The 18,397-nt window shown below is 30.6% G+C and overlaps 3 protein-coding genes across 4 annotated transcripts; 2 read left to right on the top strand and 1 right to left on the bottom strand.

The window, feature by feature from the left end:
- Positions 1 to 1,605: 1,605 nt before the first annotated feature.
- Positions 1,606 to 2,019, bottom strand: LOC123892290 (protein TRACHEARY ELEMENT DIFFERENTIATION-RELATED 7A-like). Its single transcript, XM_045942090.1, has one exon. The coding sequence runs from the start codon at positions 2,017 to 2,019 to the stop codon at positions 1,606 to 1,608; it is 414 nt and encodes a 137-aa protein (XP_045798046.1).
- A 4,917-nt stretch (positions 2,020 to 6,936) lies between these two features.
- On the top strand, positions 6,937 to 10,705 carry LOC123881418. Of its 2 annotated transcripts, none has more exons than XM_045930102.1 (4): positions 6,937 to 7,487; positions 8,338 to 9,038; positions 9,514 to 9,704; positions 10,151 to 10,705. In XM_045930102.1, exons 1-4 carry the CDS (start codon positions 7,070 to 7,072, stop codon positions 10,530 to 10,532), a joined length of 1,692 nt encoding a protein of 563 aa, XP_045786058.1. In that variant the 5' UTR covers positions 6,937 to 7,069; the 3' UTR covers positions 10,533 to 10,705. The 2 variants fall into 2 exon arrangements, with proteins under 2 accessions (XP_045786058.1, XP_045786066.1); XM_045930110.1 differs by having other exon boundaries at positions 6,974 to 7,487; positions 8,344 to 9,038.
- A 3,636-nt stretch (positions 10,706 to 14,341) lies between these two features.
- LOC123902844 (calmodulin-like protein 11) lies at positions 14,342 to 16,370 on the top strand. The gene is made up of 4 exons (XM_045952648.1): positions 14,342 to 14,525; positions 14,895 to 15,052; positions 15,145 to 15,225; positions 16,122 to 16,370. The coding sequence occupies exons 1-4, from the start codon at positions 14,450 to 14,452 to the stop codon at positions 16,257 to 16,259; spliced, it is 453 nt and encodes a 150-aa protein (XP_045808604.1). The 5' UTR covers positions 14,342 to 14,449; the 3' UTR covers positions 16,260 to 16,370.
- Positions 16,371 to 18,397: the final 2,027 nt, after the last annotated feature.

Below are 18,397 nucleotides of genomic sequence, written 5' to 3'. Positions count from 1 at the left end.
AATTACAATTTATAACATATATTTTTTGTCAATAATACAAACTCTTTCCAACTTAGACTCCATGATCCATCACCATCTCAATTCACTTCTTTTTCAAAAAATAAAAATACCCTATATATTAATTTTCCCATGTCATTCATGTTGATTCACGTGCCAATGCTATGATAAAAAAAAAATATTGTCATAATATAAAAGAAATAAAGAAAGGGTAAAAGTTTTGAGTTAAAAACATTGAAGTGAAGAAGAAAAAATGGTATCCAATACTTTGAAATTTGAGGCTCCATATATATTGCTTATGATAGTAAAATTCAGCTTTTGTAAGAGTGGTATCCCAGGTAGCCATTTAAGTTTTTTTTTGAACAAGCGAAGGACCATTTAACGTCAATTTAATACAAGTTACATCGTTATTATATGTTGTTTTCATCAAATCGGTATCAATTAATTCATTATTTCAATCATAAAAATAAAAATAATCATTAAATTATACTTTCCAGCATCAACATATATTTTCATATACAACATATATTTTCATATATAGATAATATTTTAAATATTTTTAAATCCTAATCCACCATGAACCATGCTAGAATTTTCCTATATATATGTTGATACTCATCAAGCTTAATTACAATTTATAACATGCATTTTTTGTCACTAATACAAACTCTTTCCAACTTGGACTCCATGATCCATCACCATCTCAATTCACTTCTTTTTCAAAAAATAAAAATACCCTATATATTAATTTTCCCATGTCATTCATGTCAATTCACGTGTCAATGCTATGATAAAAAAAGAACATTGTCATGATATAAAAGAAACATTGTCATGATATAAAAGAAATAAAGAAAGGGTAAAAGTTTTGAGTTAAAAACATTGAAGTGAAGAAGAAAAAATGGTATCCAATGCTATTGAAGTTTTGAGTTAATTTTTTTGTTAATCAAATATATATTGCAAACCAAATTTTTATTTTATTTTTATAAAATTATAAAGTACGTGTGATGTGATTGGTTGGTCGATACTATGTCACAACCGCTCCATATCGACCAATAAAAACAAGCCACAAGCCACGTAGATTTATGTGTGATGTCCACAACTAACTTGTGACCAAGTTTTATTTCACATTCATATGAACCGCTCCATATGAGAGCATGGAGTCATGAGCAAAAGCATCAAGGAAATGAAGATCAATTTAAAGGTATTTATTCATCAACCAATAAAAACAAGGCACATAAGTAGATTTGTGTGTCGTGTCCACAACAAACTTGTAACCAAGTTTTATTTCATATTCATATGGTTTATTCTCATTGGTCAAAGGATATAAAGACACCCAAATTAATGAATTATAAAAGGGTAATTTAAAAAAACCTTATTTCCTGGTTTAGAAAAACCTTATTTTAAATATATATAAAAAAAACCTCTAATGTTTTAAGTAAATATAGATATATAAACTGAAGCCATGCAACAAGGTTACTAAAATTCTCTCATCTTAAACTAATCTGCCGAATTTATAGATAGATGATAATAATGATAACATACAACTTTCTATTTTTTTAGTAAAAAATAAATAAATGCAACTATGTCTATGTAACGTAATAATAATAACTATAGAATAATACTTGGTCCTGTTGGTGGCGGTGGAGTCGACGGCGGCGGCACAATCTCAGGACCAGGAGGCACAATCTCAGGACCAGGAGGACACGGTGGAACAACCTCCGGTGGTCGTGGAGGCAGTGGCGGTACTTCATCCGGTTTCGGGAATGGCATATCTTTTCCAGGAGGTGATAGCGGGGGTTTTGGACCATCCGGTTTCGGGTTTGGATTTGGAAACGGGTCAATCCGAGAAGGATCGGTAACTATTTCAGGTGGTACACTAGGGTCTATTTCGGGTTCTTGGATTGGAATTGTTGGATTCTCTTTAGGAAATGAAGGTGGTTCGGTTTTGGGTTGAAAGGGGAATTCGGGTGGGCCTTTACCCGGGTATTCGGGTATATTGTTCTTTGAAAAAAGACCCGACATGGTGATGGTTTTTATGATTGGGAAAGAGAGAGTTTTTTTAGAGGTTAAATTTGTGGTGTAGAGAGGTTTGGTGATGGTGGTAGTTTTTGTAAGGAGTGAGGATGAGATTAGTGATGAGATTGATGATGATGACATGGTGTTCTTTCTTAGTTTGTGTGATTAATAATGTAAATTAAGTTTAGGGTAGTGGTAATTAGAAATGTGAATTATGGTTGTGGTAGGGATGATATAAGGGTTTAGATTGTTGCATGATGAAAACACTTGTAAGCTTTTACATACTCCAACGCATAATGCATTTCCTCTTGCATCTTTATGCTCCACGCGTGGTTATACATAAGATATAAGTCTAAAAAATTTCCTTTTTACAAAAAAATATATTTTGAGATTAATTTTATTTTTCAATATACTTAATTAACATAGTAACATGACTCATAAAAAAAATGTGACGTGACATATTGGTCCAATGGTGAAACTTGTTGATATACCTCATGGTTAAAATAATTTATGTATTGGTCCAATGTGATGTGACATATTGGGTTTTGTTTTTGGTATTAACCTTCTAATTTTCAGGAGATATGATCTTCATAATTCAAAGCTCGACCGCAAGGTAAGTATAAAATCTAGCCAATAATTATTTTCATCAGGAAACGAACTCGATTTTAATTGTAAGTATGGAGATTATCCTCACTAATAATAAAATCAGGTCATCACACAACCGATGTGAGCATTCTTAACATAGTTTAATGCGCCCAGTACTATTGAGTTTGTTACGCAGATATAAATGGTGGATGATCCAATCAGAAATCTGATAGCAGGTGACTCATCGGATCGTGGATGAGTCTTTGATACCATATTAGAATTGAGAGTTTGGTCTAACTCAACCATAAGATATCGATTTGTAGGGTGAGGGATGTCAGTCTTTGTAAACTCTAGTCGGTCCTTATCTTTAATCAATGTGAGACTATATTTTAGGAAAGAATTTAGGCTAAATTGCACTTTTACCTCCCTAAATTTTATAAACTTACAATTTTGACCCTTAACTTTCACAATAATACTTTTGACCACTAACTTTAGCCCATTTTGCAAAGGTTAATCATCCAATGATTTTGACCAAAAGGTTACATGTGAGTTAGAAGGTCTAATTATATAAAAGTATATACTATATACTATTGGACAACATTTGCATGATATACCGTTTATATATCGGCTTAAATATAATTTTGGTTCTTGTAAATATGTTTCGTTTTGATTTTAATTCTTGTAAAAAAAAATTAATTTTAGTCCTACAAAATTTCAAAACTTTTAAAATGGTCCCTGAACTAACGTGTTTTTATGACATGCCAAATTTATGATGATTTAACATATGCTAAATAAACTTAGTTTAAACCGAAATCAAAACGAGAACCAAATTCATATTTAAACCTTATATAACCAATCTAATAATGCTTTAAAATTTTAAATGAAAATGTTTTTATCCAAAAACTCATTGTTATGTTGTTCTTAATCTATTCACCTTAATTTGTTTTTCTTTTTTTACTAAACATGATTCACCTTAATGTTGTATGTAGAGTCCAAAATATTTTATATATGTCGGCCTTTCTAGTTTCTTCCTAGTGAGATCTATTGAAAATTTGCCTTTAAAGACAGTTTTGATTTATAAGTTTTAGTTGTCTTTTATCATTTCATGTGGAATCTTCAGTTTGCAATTGCATGTCGGTTGTGTCAATTGATTGGCATAAGCGCTATAGGAGGAGAGTCGGTATAATATAATAATAATAACGTGTGAGAAATTTCTAATTAAAATGAGTCGCATATAATGATGAAAAATTCATTATAATAACAATACTAAAGTCCAAAAAAAGAAAAACAAAGTGCTTTGTCTCCTTGTTGCTTGAAAAAATCATCTGAGGTATTTTTTCAGAATCGGTGTCTGCCACCATAGCTAGCTACCGATTATACAATGACAAGATTCCACTTAATTTTCATAAGGCTTAATTAGTAAAATTATCCCTTAAAGATATTTTTGGTTTTAGATTGGTCCCTTGAAGAAAAAAAGGTCCAAATAGGTCCCTTAAAGAAAAAAAGTCCGAATAGATCCCTTAAAGACATCTCCGTTAATTAGTTTGGTCCCTAAAAAGAGGTCTAAATAGGACCAAACTGATTAACGGAGATGTCTTTAAGGGACCTATTCGGACTTTTTTTTCTTTAAGGGACCTATTTAGACCTTTTTTTCTTTAAGGGACCAATCTGAAACCAAAAATATCTTTAAGGGATCATTTTACTAATTAAGTATTTTCATAATTCAATTTTTATTGTACAATATAATTGTACTACAATGATCACAAGATTCTACTTCGCTACCGATTATAGGAGTACTTCCTTCGGTCTAATTATAAATTATAAGTAAATGTTACTTTTTGAATATATTGAATAATTAATATATTTAGTCTAAAAAGTGGATTAAATATAAATATATTAATTATTCAATGTATCTAAAAAGTGATATTTACTTATAATTAAGGCCAGATGGAATAATACAGTATAATCCTTAAAGTGAGGTATATGCATTAACTTGTTCAAACTCTCGTAGTCTCACTGATTAACTTGTTTGGATTTGATCAACTTTCCTTAGTTCAAAAATATTCGTAAACACCTTGAAATATGGAAAGTTAAAATTACACATTTGTCAATGTACGACTTTAATCATTAACGACTTTAATCATTAATATCTTAAGTTATACTCGCTCCAGTTTTTTTTAATAAGGAACACTTTGAAAAAATTACACAGACCAAGGAATCACATTTAATATAGTTATTTTCATTTAATACTCTTATAAATTTAAATTTATTTCATGTATACCCTTATATTTTAATTACTCTTTATTCATCCAACTTACTTATTTTTAAATTCTCTCTCATAATAAATAAGGGCATAAGTGAAATTGAACATTTAAAACATTTGAAAATTGATCAAAGTTTCTTACAAAAAGGACCAAATTTTTTCTCAAAGTGTTCCTTATAAAAAGGACTGGAGGGAGTATATTGTTAAAAATTATAAAAGTTATATATTTTAAAAATACTCATCGAGACAAATCAAACAACACTTCATATGATAATATTTCCATGTTCCTATTAATAGAAAAATATGGTCAAAATAGAACATATGAATAGTATACAAAAGTCAAAAATAAGTCATTTATTTTGAGACAGAGAAAGTATATAAAGAGTATTTTTGGAAGATCAACATATAAAATATACATTATATTTAACAACTCTGAATTAGTCTTTTCTAGACCGAATACCGAGTTTTCAAAAACACTTTATTTTCAATAACCACTTTTCTTAATATATATGAAAAGTTAAAGTTAGTTATATTAAAATACAAACAATTTTTTTTGGAAGATCAATATCCAAAATAAACGTATTAAATTCACTAGCTTAGAGCAAAATATCCAGTTTTTAAAAATAAAATTAATTACCACTTTTCTTAATTTATGTAAAAAATTATGAGTTTCTTGTCGGTGGAAGAAGTATTTTTTTTAATAAAGTTAGAAAAATTTATCGTAATTTAAATTCAATAAAAAAATTCAAGATTATTCTTCATTCTTTGCATTGCTAAAAAACACTACTAAAATAAATTTATTAACAAAACTTACACTATTAAAAATATCTTTTAATAAAATTTACATTATCATAAAATATATTTCAGTAAAATTTACACTATCAAAAATATCTTGTAATAAATAAATAGAAGATATAAGAAGTTTCTGATCAAATTAAAGAGGAAATTAGCAATCATCAAAATAATTTTTGTTTTTATCAATGTTAGTTGGTTAATTGATGTGATGATTGACAATTAATTTGATAAAAAAATATTCAGTTTTTTTATAACAAAAATGTTCACGGTCCATATTCATTTATCACGTGAGTCCCGTTGATGCAATTGGCGGTAAAAGTGGAAAATGTTTTCGAGAATTTCAATTCCTACCTTCAACTCAAAGAAAATGTTTGGTCTCTTTCTCTTTTCAAAAAGTACGTTATCAAACAAAACAACCCTTCATGGTCAATCCTTATTCACAAACTTATTTGTCATTCACAATTTTCACCTCACCATGTCGACAAACACTTTTTCCTTTGACACGTTAGGATTTGGTAGAGGTGTTTAACTTCAAACTAGATTAAATTTTGAGCTGATTTTACAAAATAGATCAAAATCTAACCAAAAAAATTAATTTATTGATACAAAAAAAAATTAATACACTAATTTTACTATAAATTACATATACCAATAAATCAATTTAAATAAAACAACGTCTTGTGCTGGGAAGGCTGTTGTGGTAATATATCTCATTTTAGCTTTTTCGAAAAAAAAACAAAATTTAAATAAAACAATTTTTTTTGTTAAATGGGGCCATTAGGCTAATTACAACGGAATTGTACGACTAAAATAAACTTCAGCATTGTCTTGTCATAAGAGGTTTATAACCTGATCAAGGATTGTTGAAAACATGAATACCCGTTGGTAAAGTTCAGCGTGATTTGCAAGCCAGCCTGCAACGGATACAAATTTCTTGTAGTTAAATAGTGATTGCAGGTGAATAACAATCATTGAGTCAAATCAATACATTTTAATTAATTTTATAGTGTTAAATCTGAATCGTTTAATTTCAATCCAATGATACATAGCGAGTTGACTACATGAATGTATCATTTCTTGACTGCATAGAATCAATATCCGTCTGCAAATCAGGTTCCGGTAGCCGAGTAATGCTTTTAAAAAAGGGATGACGTGGCTCCAATAGCTAGAAGTGTGTTCAAATGAGTGTGTTAGAGGGTGTGACCCTAACACCCCATGGTTCGATTTCCCACACCACTATCAGGAGCGAACTAAAACCGCTTCGTGGGCCGGAAATAAAAAGAACAAAACTAAATAAATAAATACCAACCAGAAAACGGTCCTTCACTGCACATAATTTGTTCTTTCTCACTTCTCATTTCTCATTTGTCATTCCATCACCTCACAGTGACACTCTTCTTCAACCTCCATGCAATGGCGACCCATTTGAAACCATTCACCATAGCCACACCATACAAATCACTACACCCTCTCCATCTCCAACAACAACATCAACAACCAAGGAACAGAAAACAAACACAATGGGTACGATTCAAAATTCAAGCAAGTTCATCGTACCTCGACATGTGGAAAAAAGCCATAGAACGAGAAAGAAACACCACAAACTTCAACAAACTCGCTTCTTCAAATGACAACAACGTGGAAGAGAATTTGGAGAAGAAAACTGAAGAGTTCCAGAAACTTCTACAGGTTTCAAGTGAAGAACGTGATAGGATTCAGAGATTGCAAGTTATTGATCGTGCTTCCGCCGCAATTGCCGCCGCTAGAGCACTTCTTAAAGATGCTAATAGCAATAGTGTTCGTTCTGATAAAGATTCGTTACAGAAAAATGGTACTTTTTTGTTTGAATTGCTTGTTTTGTTTCCTTTAAATTTGGATTTGGATTTGTGTTCTGTTTTTTATTCTAGGGTTTTGAATTTGTTGGTTAATTGAACATTGCAAGGACTGTCTTTTGTGATTTGATGATAGAGATGGATGCTAATGGTATGGCTGAGTTTCTTGGGAATTTAATTCCATGTAAAATCAAATGATCCATTTTTGCTTTTTTAATTTAGAAAAATGCTATTTTTGTTATCTTTCAATTTATAAAAATTAGGTGATCTTTGTTATATGCTAGTTCCCAAATTCATGATCATATGTCATTATATATTGGTCAAGTAGCCTAGTGGCTGAATTTCACCTTTTTTAGTGAATAAGTGGGAGTATCGGGGTTTGATCTCTGCATATAACATGCAATGTCCCTAATTATTAAGAGTAAATATTGACTATAAAAGCAAAAATTATTTTCACATTAAAAGTGAAAATAAAACATGAAAATGCAAACTATTTGCATCAAAATGTAATTAGTTTTTAGACCGACATCCAATTAGAACTCATCATATTGTCATACAAGTCCACTTTATAACCACATTTTAAAAGTAGCTGCAAAATACAAGTCCACTTCATGCATTGTGTAGTGTTTTCATTGTTTTTTATATAAATATTTGAAAACATAAATTGAAGTCAAGAAAATGGTATTTTTGTAATAGAAAGTGAAAGGAAAACAAAATATATGCTGAGAAAGAATATTTCCTGAAACTAATCAGGCTCTTAGTTTTTTTCATCTAAATTAATGAATTTCGTACATACAAGATGTTAGTGGTTGATGATGTGTTGTTTTGTTCATTTCAATAATTTGATAGAATCAGATTCAGGAAAGAAGAATGACAGTATTTTTGTGCAAGAGTCTGGAACGCAGAATGGGACTCTTTTTGTGCCAAAGTCAGGAACGCAGAAAGACGGTATCCCAGGTCCTGATTTTTGGTCCTGGACACCGCCAGCAGATAGTGATGTTCCTTCAAACGATGCCAATGGGTTGAAGTTAAATCCAAAGTCTTCCGTTAATCCAACATTATCTAATCCTGTCGTGGAGAAGGAAAGGTCCTCGCAATCTCTCTCGATCCCATTCGAGAGTTTACTTACTCAAAGCAAAACATTTCCTACACTTCCACCACTTCAGTCATCATTGGAGGTTGTTGAAGCCTCTGCTTCAAATGTAGAGTCTCCTTCATTAGAAGAGGAACTGAAACGTGGTGCGTTATCTTCCGACCATGCGGCGGAAGTAGTTCGCGCCCTTGGAACAGACAGTAAATCATCACCTGTTGGAGTGAATGTGGATGGAACGAGATGGTGGAGAGAGACAGGAATTGAGCAAAGACCTGATGGTGTCATTTGTAGATGGACATTGATCAGGGGTGTTAGTGCTGACAAAGCTTTAGAGTGGCAAGAGAAGTTTTGGGAGGCTTCTGATGAGTTTGGCTATAAGGAACTTGGTTCTGAGAAATCAGGACGTGATGCCACTGGAAATGTTTGGCGTGAATTTTGGAGAGAATCCATGCGTCAGGTTAGCATTATTTGATACCTTTTAAGTTCCATTTAAATTTCTTATTATATTGTGTCATCGTTATCTGAAAATTAAGTGGTTGGGCTAAAGTGTTTAATGAGCTTCAACTAAGCTCGAATTGATTGGAAGCACCTGAGTTTGATCCCTGGTTGAAACAATCATTGGCCAGATTTTTGTTACATCCCAACCGAACTCCAGAATATTAGAACCCATTTCCCCCCCCCCCCCCCCCCCCCCCCCCCTAAGAGTAGGAGGGTTAAGACCAAAAAAATCAGATTAGCATTCTTCTTGTAGTCAATGTTACTATGCATTTGTTTCTTACGCTCTTGTACAATGTTCTTAACTTCACTTATAAATTAATCGGTATGCAAGCGTCCTTTGAAAATTGTATCCTCGGAGGCGTTCATTAATCTTATGAACCTACCGAATATTGGATACTTCATAAAATCATACTGAGCATGATTTTCACTGGCAGGAAAATGGGCTAATGCATATGGAGAAAACTGCAGACAAATGGGGACGTAATGGTCAAGGTGATGAGTGGCAGGAAAAATGGTTTGAACACTACAATGCATCTGGTCAAGCTGAGAAATGGGCACACAAGTGGTGTAGTATTGACCCAAACACACCTCTTGATGCAGGGCACGCTCATGTCTGGCATGAAAGGTAACAACAGTGTAGAACTACATTAGCATTTCAGCTCTAATCCTCTTTCATTTGTTATGTATGTTTAGGATTTCTTTGATTGCAAATTAGGACTTTGAAAGCGTTTATCCCACCCTATACTCGTTTGTGATGGAATAAATTTAAAACGAACAGGATATAAGCATATATCACGGTGAAATAGACTGAACTATTTTGAACTCAACTTGTGTTGTTCATGCTGTAAACCAAAATATATTCTGTTCTGCACTATATTTATATTAAATCCAGGGAGTGTATATTCAGTCATAATATCTATCTACTCTATAAGGTATGAATTCATGTAAATGGCTTCCTGGAAGAATCTGCGAGTGAATGACACTAGTTTATCTTAACATTATCATAAGCAATAAGGAGTTACATCTTGTTCTTTATGTTTAATCTTTTTGTGTGCTGTGCCTTTTTTCCAGGTGGGGTGAAACATATGATGGGTACGGTGGCAGCATAAAATACACCGACAAATGGGCCGAGCGTTCATCGGACGGTGGATGGGAGAAATGGGGCGACAAATGGGACGAAAATTTCGACCCAAATAGTCACGGCATCAAGCAAGGAGAGACCTGGTGGGAAGGTAAGTACGGAGAGCGTTGGAACCGAACCTGGGGTGAGCAACACAATGGTTCTGGATGGGTTCACAAGTACGGAAAGAGCAGTAGTGGTGAACATTGGGACACACATGAACCGCAAGATACTTGGTACGAGAGATTCCCTCATTTTGGTTTCTTTCACTGCTTTGAAAACTCGGTTCAGCTTAGGGAAGTTAAAAAGCCTTCTGAAAGACAAGAGCCTTAATTTGTCGAAACCATGTGAAAATATACGAACTTTAATAATCTTATAGCATCTTGAGTATATATGCTGATCATATCAAGCTCTTCTGAAAATGTAAGGAATGTATGGTGTGTAGTAATGATATTGTATGTATGCTTGCAATTTATGCAGAAAGTGGCTTTTGCAATATTTATCAAGATAGTGATCAAGAACACATGAACAATTTGAAATAATGAATCTTTAAGAGTGACAGACACAAAATAAAATCAAATCAAAGATAAATGTTAGTAAGTTTTGAAGAACCACAAACTGCAGAAAATTGTACATTTGATTGAATGTAAAGAGAATGAATAAGAGAAAGCATGCAAGATCTGCATCCTTTCTTCAAGTAACCACTTAGAAATCATATTAACTGTTAAATCTAAAAGTAAACAAAGTAGGAAAGAATATAGACAACTAGTATTTATACCGGTTCACTATCACACGAGTTATGTCCAACTTCAACCTTTTATCTGATTAGTCGGTTCTTGGGTCGGATACAGAATTTTAAAATAAAATAAAGTCTATCTTATTGAATAAATATGTTCCTACCAACTAGTCTACAAGGTCATCAATTCTAGTGAGAGGATACTACTTCTTATAGTTACTTTATTCAATTAACAATAGTCTATATACAACCTCATAAGTCATAACTCCATCCTACTACTTTTTTTTTCGTGACTAAACTCCATCTTACAGTACTACTTAACCAACATCATTAGTGCACCCTATGGTGATACACTAGGCCTCACAAACTACGTATTTCTATTAATTTCATATAGCTCTAGATTACTAAGTCATCATGTACTAGATTACTAAGTCTATAAAAACTAAGTTTCATGATCTAATGGTAAGCTATAAATTAATATCCTCTAAGAACACCTTAGGAATATCACTCACTATATGATATCTCCAATCCAACCATTCACCTCCATAATTATTTTCCACTATTCAAATACTAAATACAACACATGTAGGTATCTTATGGTAATAATTTTCAATTGTTGGTCATTTATAATTAGCTTCTTAAACTATTTTTTTTAATTGTATCCATAAATTTTCAAATAATTTTTAATTGGGTCTTTCAATATTTGGACAAAATACAAATTATTTAAAAATTTAGAGACTTAATTAAAATTATTTAAAAGTTCATAAACTCAATTCATATATTTGTTTTCCACAAATTTAATTAAATAGTTATGAAAATTCATAATTTTTTACGAAGATTCAGTATCCAACTAATTAAAGGGACATCAATGTCACCGTCTATTAGTGGAGGTCGCATTAGTTTCACTCATATGAAATGACTCAACACCAAAAGTGACACAGAAAGAATTCTAATAAGAGATCTTGAGAGGAACAAACTGTAATGTCTCAAATCTTCACCACTATATTAACCTATGTTGAAAATTCATAAACTTAATTACAAACCCTTTTAGCATATTAAGTTATTTAAAAATCTATGTTAAGAGTTTCACATCGGTTATAAGATTACATGAATATATGTTTACAAGTTAGAGAATTCTTACTTGTAGGGATGCGTTAGACTCAACTTTTTATTCTAAGATAATATCAGAGTCTCTTTTACAATCCAATAGACCCCTACTCTATTAGGTTGCAAGATGGTCTGAATATATTTATAAGCGAGGAAAATCTCCACCTTACAAATTAATTTTGTAAGATTAAGTTCAATTCCTGATTCTAAGAATGTACACTAGGTCAAGAATCTAGAAAGTAATCAAACATTTTCTTTATAATAAAGATGATGATAATTCCAAATTCTAGTTGAAGCAAAGGCTAAGGCACTAGTTCTAATGTCTTGACTCCTTCCACACGTTCATGGTGTAGTATATAGTATTTTTTTTTCTTTGGAAAGTACAAACACAAGGCGTGTTCTGTTTTTTAATTTCCCCCTTAAAAGCGCGTTGACAGTGATCTATCTATCAATGTTTAAACTTTAATGAAAAAAAAATGCATTTTCTAAATTCCAATAATACCTTTTTTTGGGGTCTTATCTCTTGCAGCCAAACAAGCGTGGTCTTTGGGTGGGTGGAATTTCATTGAAATTGTTGAAATCAATAGAGTGGACTTTATTTTATGGTAAACCAAAGAATTTTCTGCAGAAATCAAATCTTCAAATTAATTGACATAGCTTAAAAAAAGAAATTACTCTCCCTCTTATCCTTAATATAAGAAAAAAATTAACATTTTAGATTAATGTAATGATTAATGTTTTTGGTCTAAAAAATAGACCAAATACATTAAATATTTTATGATTTTAAAAAATAAACTCTCTCTTGTATTAAGAGGACTAAAGGAGGACTAAAGGGAGTATTAATGTATGCTAATATACTCTTTTGGTCTTTAATTATAAGAAAAAAAATTCATACTTATTAAGAGAAGTAAAATATGATAATTTGAAGTATGATTTTTTTTTTTGTGTTTCTTAAATAAGTTTAATAAAAGATGTAAAAAAAAATTATTGATTATTTGCATTTAATTTCATGAAAATAAGTAAAAGTAAATTTTGAAAATAATAAAAGTTGATTTTTTTTACTTATAATTTAGAATAAGAAAAAGTGGTTTCTTTTTTTTTTCCTATATTGATATAGAGATGAGTTTATAATTAATTACTCAAAAATACTTAAATAAAATAACACGAGTTTTTTTCAACATAATTAAAATCCGAAGTTCCATTTGATTTGAACATGCAGCTTGCATTTATATGCAGAAGATACTTAATTTATGCGAGAAAAAAAAATGTTTACAATTACACATATCCCCATACTCTATTAGTCCATTCCCTCTTACCTCTTACCTCTTACCTCTTACCTCTTACCTCTTACCTCTTACCTCTTACCTCTTACCTCTTACCCTTCTAATTAATGCCTTTTGTCCCCTAAATATCAAACCTTCCAGCTATACAATTTTCCTACCCATTATATAATTCAAATTCATATATGTGCAAGGATTATTAAAGAATTTAATTAAATCTACATGCCCCCACCTTCTTGCTATAGTATTGGATAGAGATCAGAGGGTTGCAATCTGATTCTTTTGTCTTTCCATATAATGTCATAAACTACTAACTTTGCACTTTATTATAAGAAAAATGTATATTATTTAAATGATTGTTAAATGAATATTTTAGTCATAAAGATTATATTGAACAATTTAATCTCTTAAATTCATGAAATACCAAGCTTTGTTCTTTAAATTAAAGAACATCAATAAGTCCTTTCATCAAATAAATGCCTGTCCTAGACATCCTTAAAAATCAATGAAGAACATATATATTAATTTTAATAATGTTCTTGGTATATATGAGAACATATAACCATGAGAAACATATAACTATTAAAGTAGTTGTGTTAAATTTGGTTTTTTTTTTTTAAAAAAAAATTGTCTATTATTGTTCAATTTAAAATGACTAAATATTAATAAATAATATATTTGAAAAAGAATAATGAATATATGTATTAATTTAAAATGAAGATAAATAAAATTTAAAAGAAAACTTTTTCTTTTGTAATAAACGGAAATTCATATATTCAACACTTAAATTTTAGGTTAAAATTTAAGTAAAGACGTTCGCCTTTACAATATCGGCATTTGTTAGATAAGTAATTTAAAAGAAAACTTATACTTGGAAATTGAGATGATAATAATATAAATGACCACCAAAAAATGCAGTCATATAAGCGTGCATTGACTCTTATATACTAATTAAATTACAATTCAAAAAGAAATCTTGCTAGACTTTCCCACACTGAAATCTACATATAAGCCAGCTAAGTTTGAGCTATACTCAACACATTTCTCTCTCTCTCTCTTGTTCAAACTTCAAACAGTTTTTGTGACTTGGTTTTGAGTTTTTATTATATTTGTAAAACAAATATAGAATGGCAGAAATTTTGAATGAAGACCAAATTGTTGAGATCAAAGAAGCCTTTTGCTTGTTTGACAAAGATGGTGATGGTAAGAATTTTTTTCTCCTTTTTTCAATATCTATGTTCTTCATGCTTCAATATTTTTCAACAATAAAATGTTCTTACATTATAGTTATACTATTATATGTCTTAACCATATGGTTTCTAAGAAAATTGAGTAATATATAATATAGTAATTCGGAATTCACCTGATACTAAATAAAATCTGACTAAAAATTGTTCTGATCAGGATTCTAACTCAGCGCTCCCTGTTGATTTGTCTATGACTAATATAGAATTGTTGAAGTTATACTATGTGATAAAATTTTGTTATCACATACACACATGATAAATTTGGTTATTTATTTATATATTATAGTGATAATGTGTGTTTATCTTTTTGATTAATGTTTAATAGGTTGCATTACTGTTGAAGAACTTGCAACAGTAATTCGGTCATTGGATCAGAACCCAACAGAGGAAGAGCTTCAGGATATGATAAATGAGGTTGATGCAGATGGAAATGGAACTATTGAATTTGTTGAATTCTTGAACTTAATGGCCAAGAAAATGAAGGTAATTAATTAATTTATTTATTCAAAAGCATTGCATTAATCCTGTTTAGTGCTTTCAATCTCATTATGTTCTGTTTTTTTTCCTTTTCTTAGGAAACTGATGCAGATGAAGATCTCAAAGAGGCTTTCAAGGTTTTTGATAAAGATCAAAATGGTTATATTTCTGCTAGTGAGGTATATAATTTTTTCCTCTTCTAGTTTGTTCATGTGTTATGATTTTAAATTGGATTTATATTTGTGGTAGTATGGATAAGTAAGAGATGTGATTCATATTTATAATATTCTAAGGTTGAGGTTGTTCAGGGAAACCAAAAATAAATCGGACTGCTAAACTAAACCAAATTAAACTGCACGAAAAAATAAATTGCGACTAATAATAGTTTGAGAATAAAATTGAATCAATTTTTCCATTGTATATATGATCACCATGTATTCCCGTTTGGATCGTAACTGAGTTAGGTCTAATATCCCACCAGTCTCTGTATCTCTTTTTCTTTATTTAATATATTTTCCCTTTTGCTTAAAAAAAAATAAATTCCATTCAGTTTAGTTCTTGAACTAGCGGATCGGTTGTGGTTTGGAACCACAAAACTAGGGCATGAAACGCTAGTCTATGACGGTTCGGTTCAATCTTTTGAATTGAACCATGAATAGTTCTACTTAAAATTTTAAGTGAAAATGTGATATCCAAAGTCCAAACTCTTATGTCTCGCTGTTTGCGGCGCTTCGAGACTCTCTAAACATTTATTAATGTATTTATATTTTTTTATTACATAATTCATTTATATTTGAATATATATACATAATACATCTATACACTCACATTAATTTCACATGTACATCTCACCAAGGACAGTACTTTGTACCTCTCCTCAATTGATGAATAATAGCTGTATGATTTTAAATGTGCATGCATTAGGGTTAGACATAAGAGATTTAGTGTACTAAAGAGAATCTTGCTTAATTACTCTACTAGGTACTATTAGAAACTAAATTCAATTAATATGCACAAAAAGGGTTACACTTACACATGTGTGTCAATCTATATAATTAAATTATGTGTTTTGCAGTTGAGACATGTTATGATTAATTTGGGTGAAAAATTAACTGATGAAGAAGTGGATCAGATGATTAAAGAAGCAGATTTGGATGGTGATGGTGAAGTTAACTATGATGAATTCGTTAAGATGATGATGACAATTGGATGAAAGAAATTCTCTCAACAATTAACCTATATCATTTCATTTGTTATTTAAATTTGTTAATCTCATCCTCTTTCAAGAAATAATTCAAGAAATAATAAATGTTTCTTTTATTTATTGTTTGTTGTAGTACTATTCTACTTCTAGTTGTAGCCCATGATATGAAAGACCAACGCATTAGAGTGACATCTTAGCCACATCAATTGATTTATTCAACTCCAACCCATAATTATTCTCTTAATTCAAGTTTAATACTTATTTAAATTTGTTTAAATGAATATGAATCCAATTTAAAGGATAGACACTTAACCAAATGGTAATTAACAGTTGGATATCTGAATTCATCTAATGTCTAAAAAAAATGATAGATATTAATCGTTAAGAAGTCTCACCTCAAATGTGAAATGACATAAATAAGGGTTTCTATACATGCACCATTTATATCCAGCACAAAATCTAAGAGTGTTGGACATGAGGTGGTGTGTTAAGAAGTCTCACATCAGATGTGAAATGACCTGAACAAGAATTTCTAAGATTAATCATCGTTAATAACAATAGTTTTAGTTTATATATAATTATTTTTTGTAAATTTGCTTGTTATCTTATAATCCATAAACTACATTACTTGTATTCTTAATTTTGTTCTTAACTCTTACATCTTTACTAAATAGAATAAAAGGGAACATCGTCCCGTGAGATTCATTCACGCGAGGTTCATTCAATTGGTAGAACATCACATTTTTTATATAAAAATCAGGGTTTCAACTTTAATTATTCTACTTATTTATTTTAAATATAGAATTTCTTGTCCCTAAATTTTTAATTTTTAATTTTTGTATAAAAGAGGCCGAAGCCCAACTTTGTCACTAAATTATTTGATAGAAGAAATAAACAAAGAGAAAGCATCAATAAAATACAATTATAGTAGTAAATTAACCTAATGTCAGTACTCCATTATATCCTGCACCAATTTAATGGTAAAAAGTACATATATACATTTATGAAAATCAAATTTGGAGATTCAGCATCTAACTTTAGGTGGAGCCTGAAGACATGTTAATGTTGAATGGAACACTTTTGGCTCATCTTCTTAGACTTTGACTAAAAAATCAGTGGTTAGAATTGACCACATGATTTATCACCACAAATTATATGGTATATGAGTTTGTCATTTAATTGACTTGTATCAAATGAAGACTTAATTTTTTCCATCCTTAATATATAAGATGGGCAAATGCTAAATAGTGTCCCGGGGCACTCTTTAAGCCCTTAAATAGTAAGTTTTTTATAGAATTTTTATCGGAATGCGTAAAGTCAACGCATTGGAAATTGTAGTATTTAACTTTTTGAATAAAAAGTTTCTTTAAATTGAATGTTTAAAGAGTGCCCCAGGGACACTCGTTAGCAAGACCCTATAAGATATCAACAAGTGTCCCTTCATAATAGTTGTTACACTCATTTTACCTTTATGATTAAGAATAATTTTCCAAAGTCAATTAAAAAAACACGCACATTTGAACTATATAGATCTTGCACTATTAGCTGTCTTCTTGACAAGCATGACACATGCACATTGTTAATATGTTCTCATGTGACTTTAACAGCAGAGGCCAGTTAATTCTGACTCTGTTTCCATGTAAGCTTTCATTTTTTAGTTACAATTTCTCTTTTTAGTATTCTTAATTATGCCATTAGGTATTTATTTTGACAATTATATAAAGGTTTAAACATGTTTTTAAGTCATGTTAAATTATTAACTTTTGGTTCTAGTCTTTATAAAAAGTTCCGCGTGTACACATTACTTATTCTATAATATTTTGATATTTCAGACCGTCTTAAATATTTGGAGAATTTTTTCTAATTTTAAAATTTGATGTATGCAGTACCGTTAAAACTTTAGGGAGAATTTATCATTCATTTAAGTTTCATAAGACTTAATTAATTAATGGGTAAATAGTGTTATACCCCCCTGCAAAATAGACGAGTTTTACGTTACCCCCCTGCAAAATATTTTTTTGAGATTACCCCCCTGCAATGTCAAGATTCTTTGCGTTACCCCCCTGGCTTAACAAGTGGGCATATGACATGGGAAGAATCTTGACGTGGCATGACACGTGGAAATTAATTTATTTTTTATTTATTTT

The sequence above is a fragment of the Trifolium pratense genome, linkage group LG1 (assembly GCF_020283565.1).
Source record: "Trifolium pratense cultivar HEN17-A07 linkage group LG1, ARS_RC_1.1, whole genome shotgun sequence".
NCBI classification, from domain to species: Eukaryota; Viridiplantae; Streptophyta; class Magnoliopsida; order Fabales; family Fabaceae; genus Trifolium; species Trifolium pratense.
Note: the sequence above shows the minus strand (reverse complement) of the source record. Positions and strands in the feature narration are given on the sequence as shown.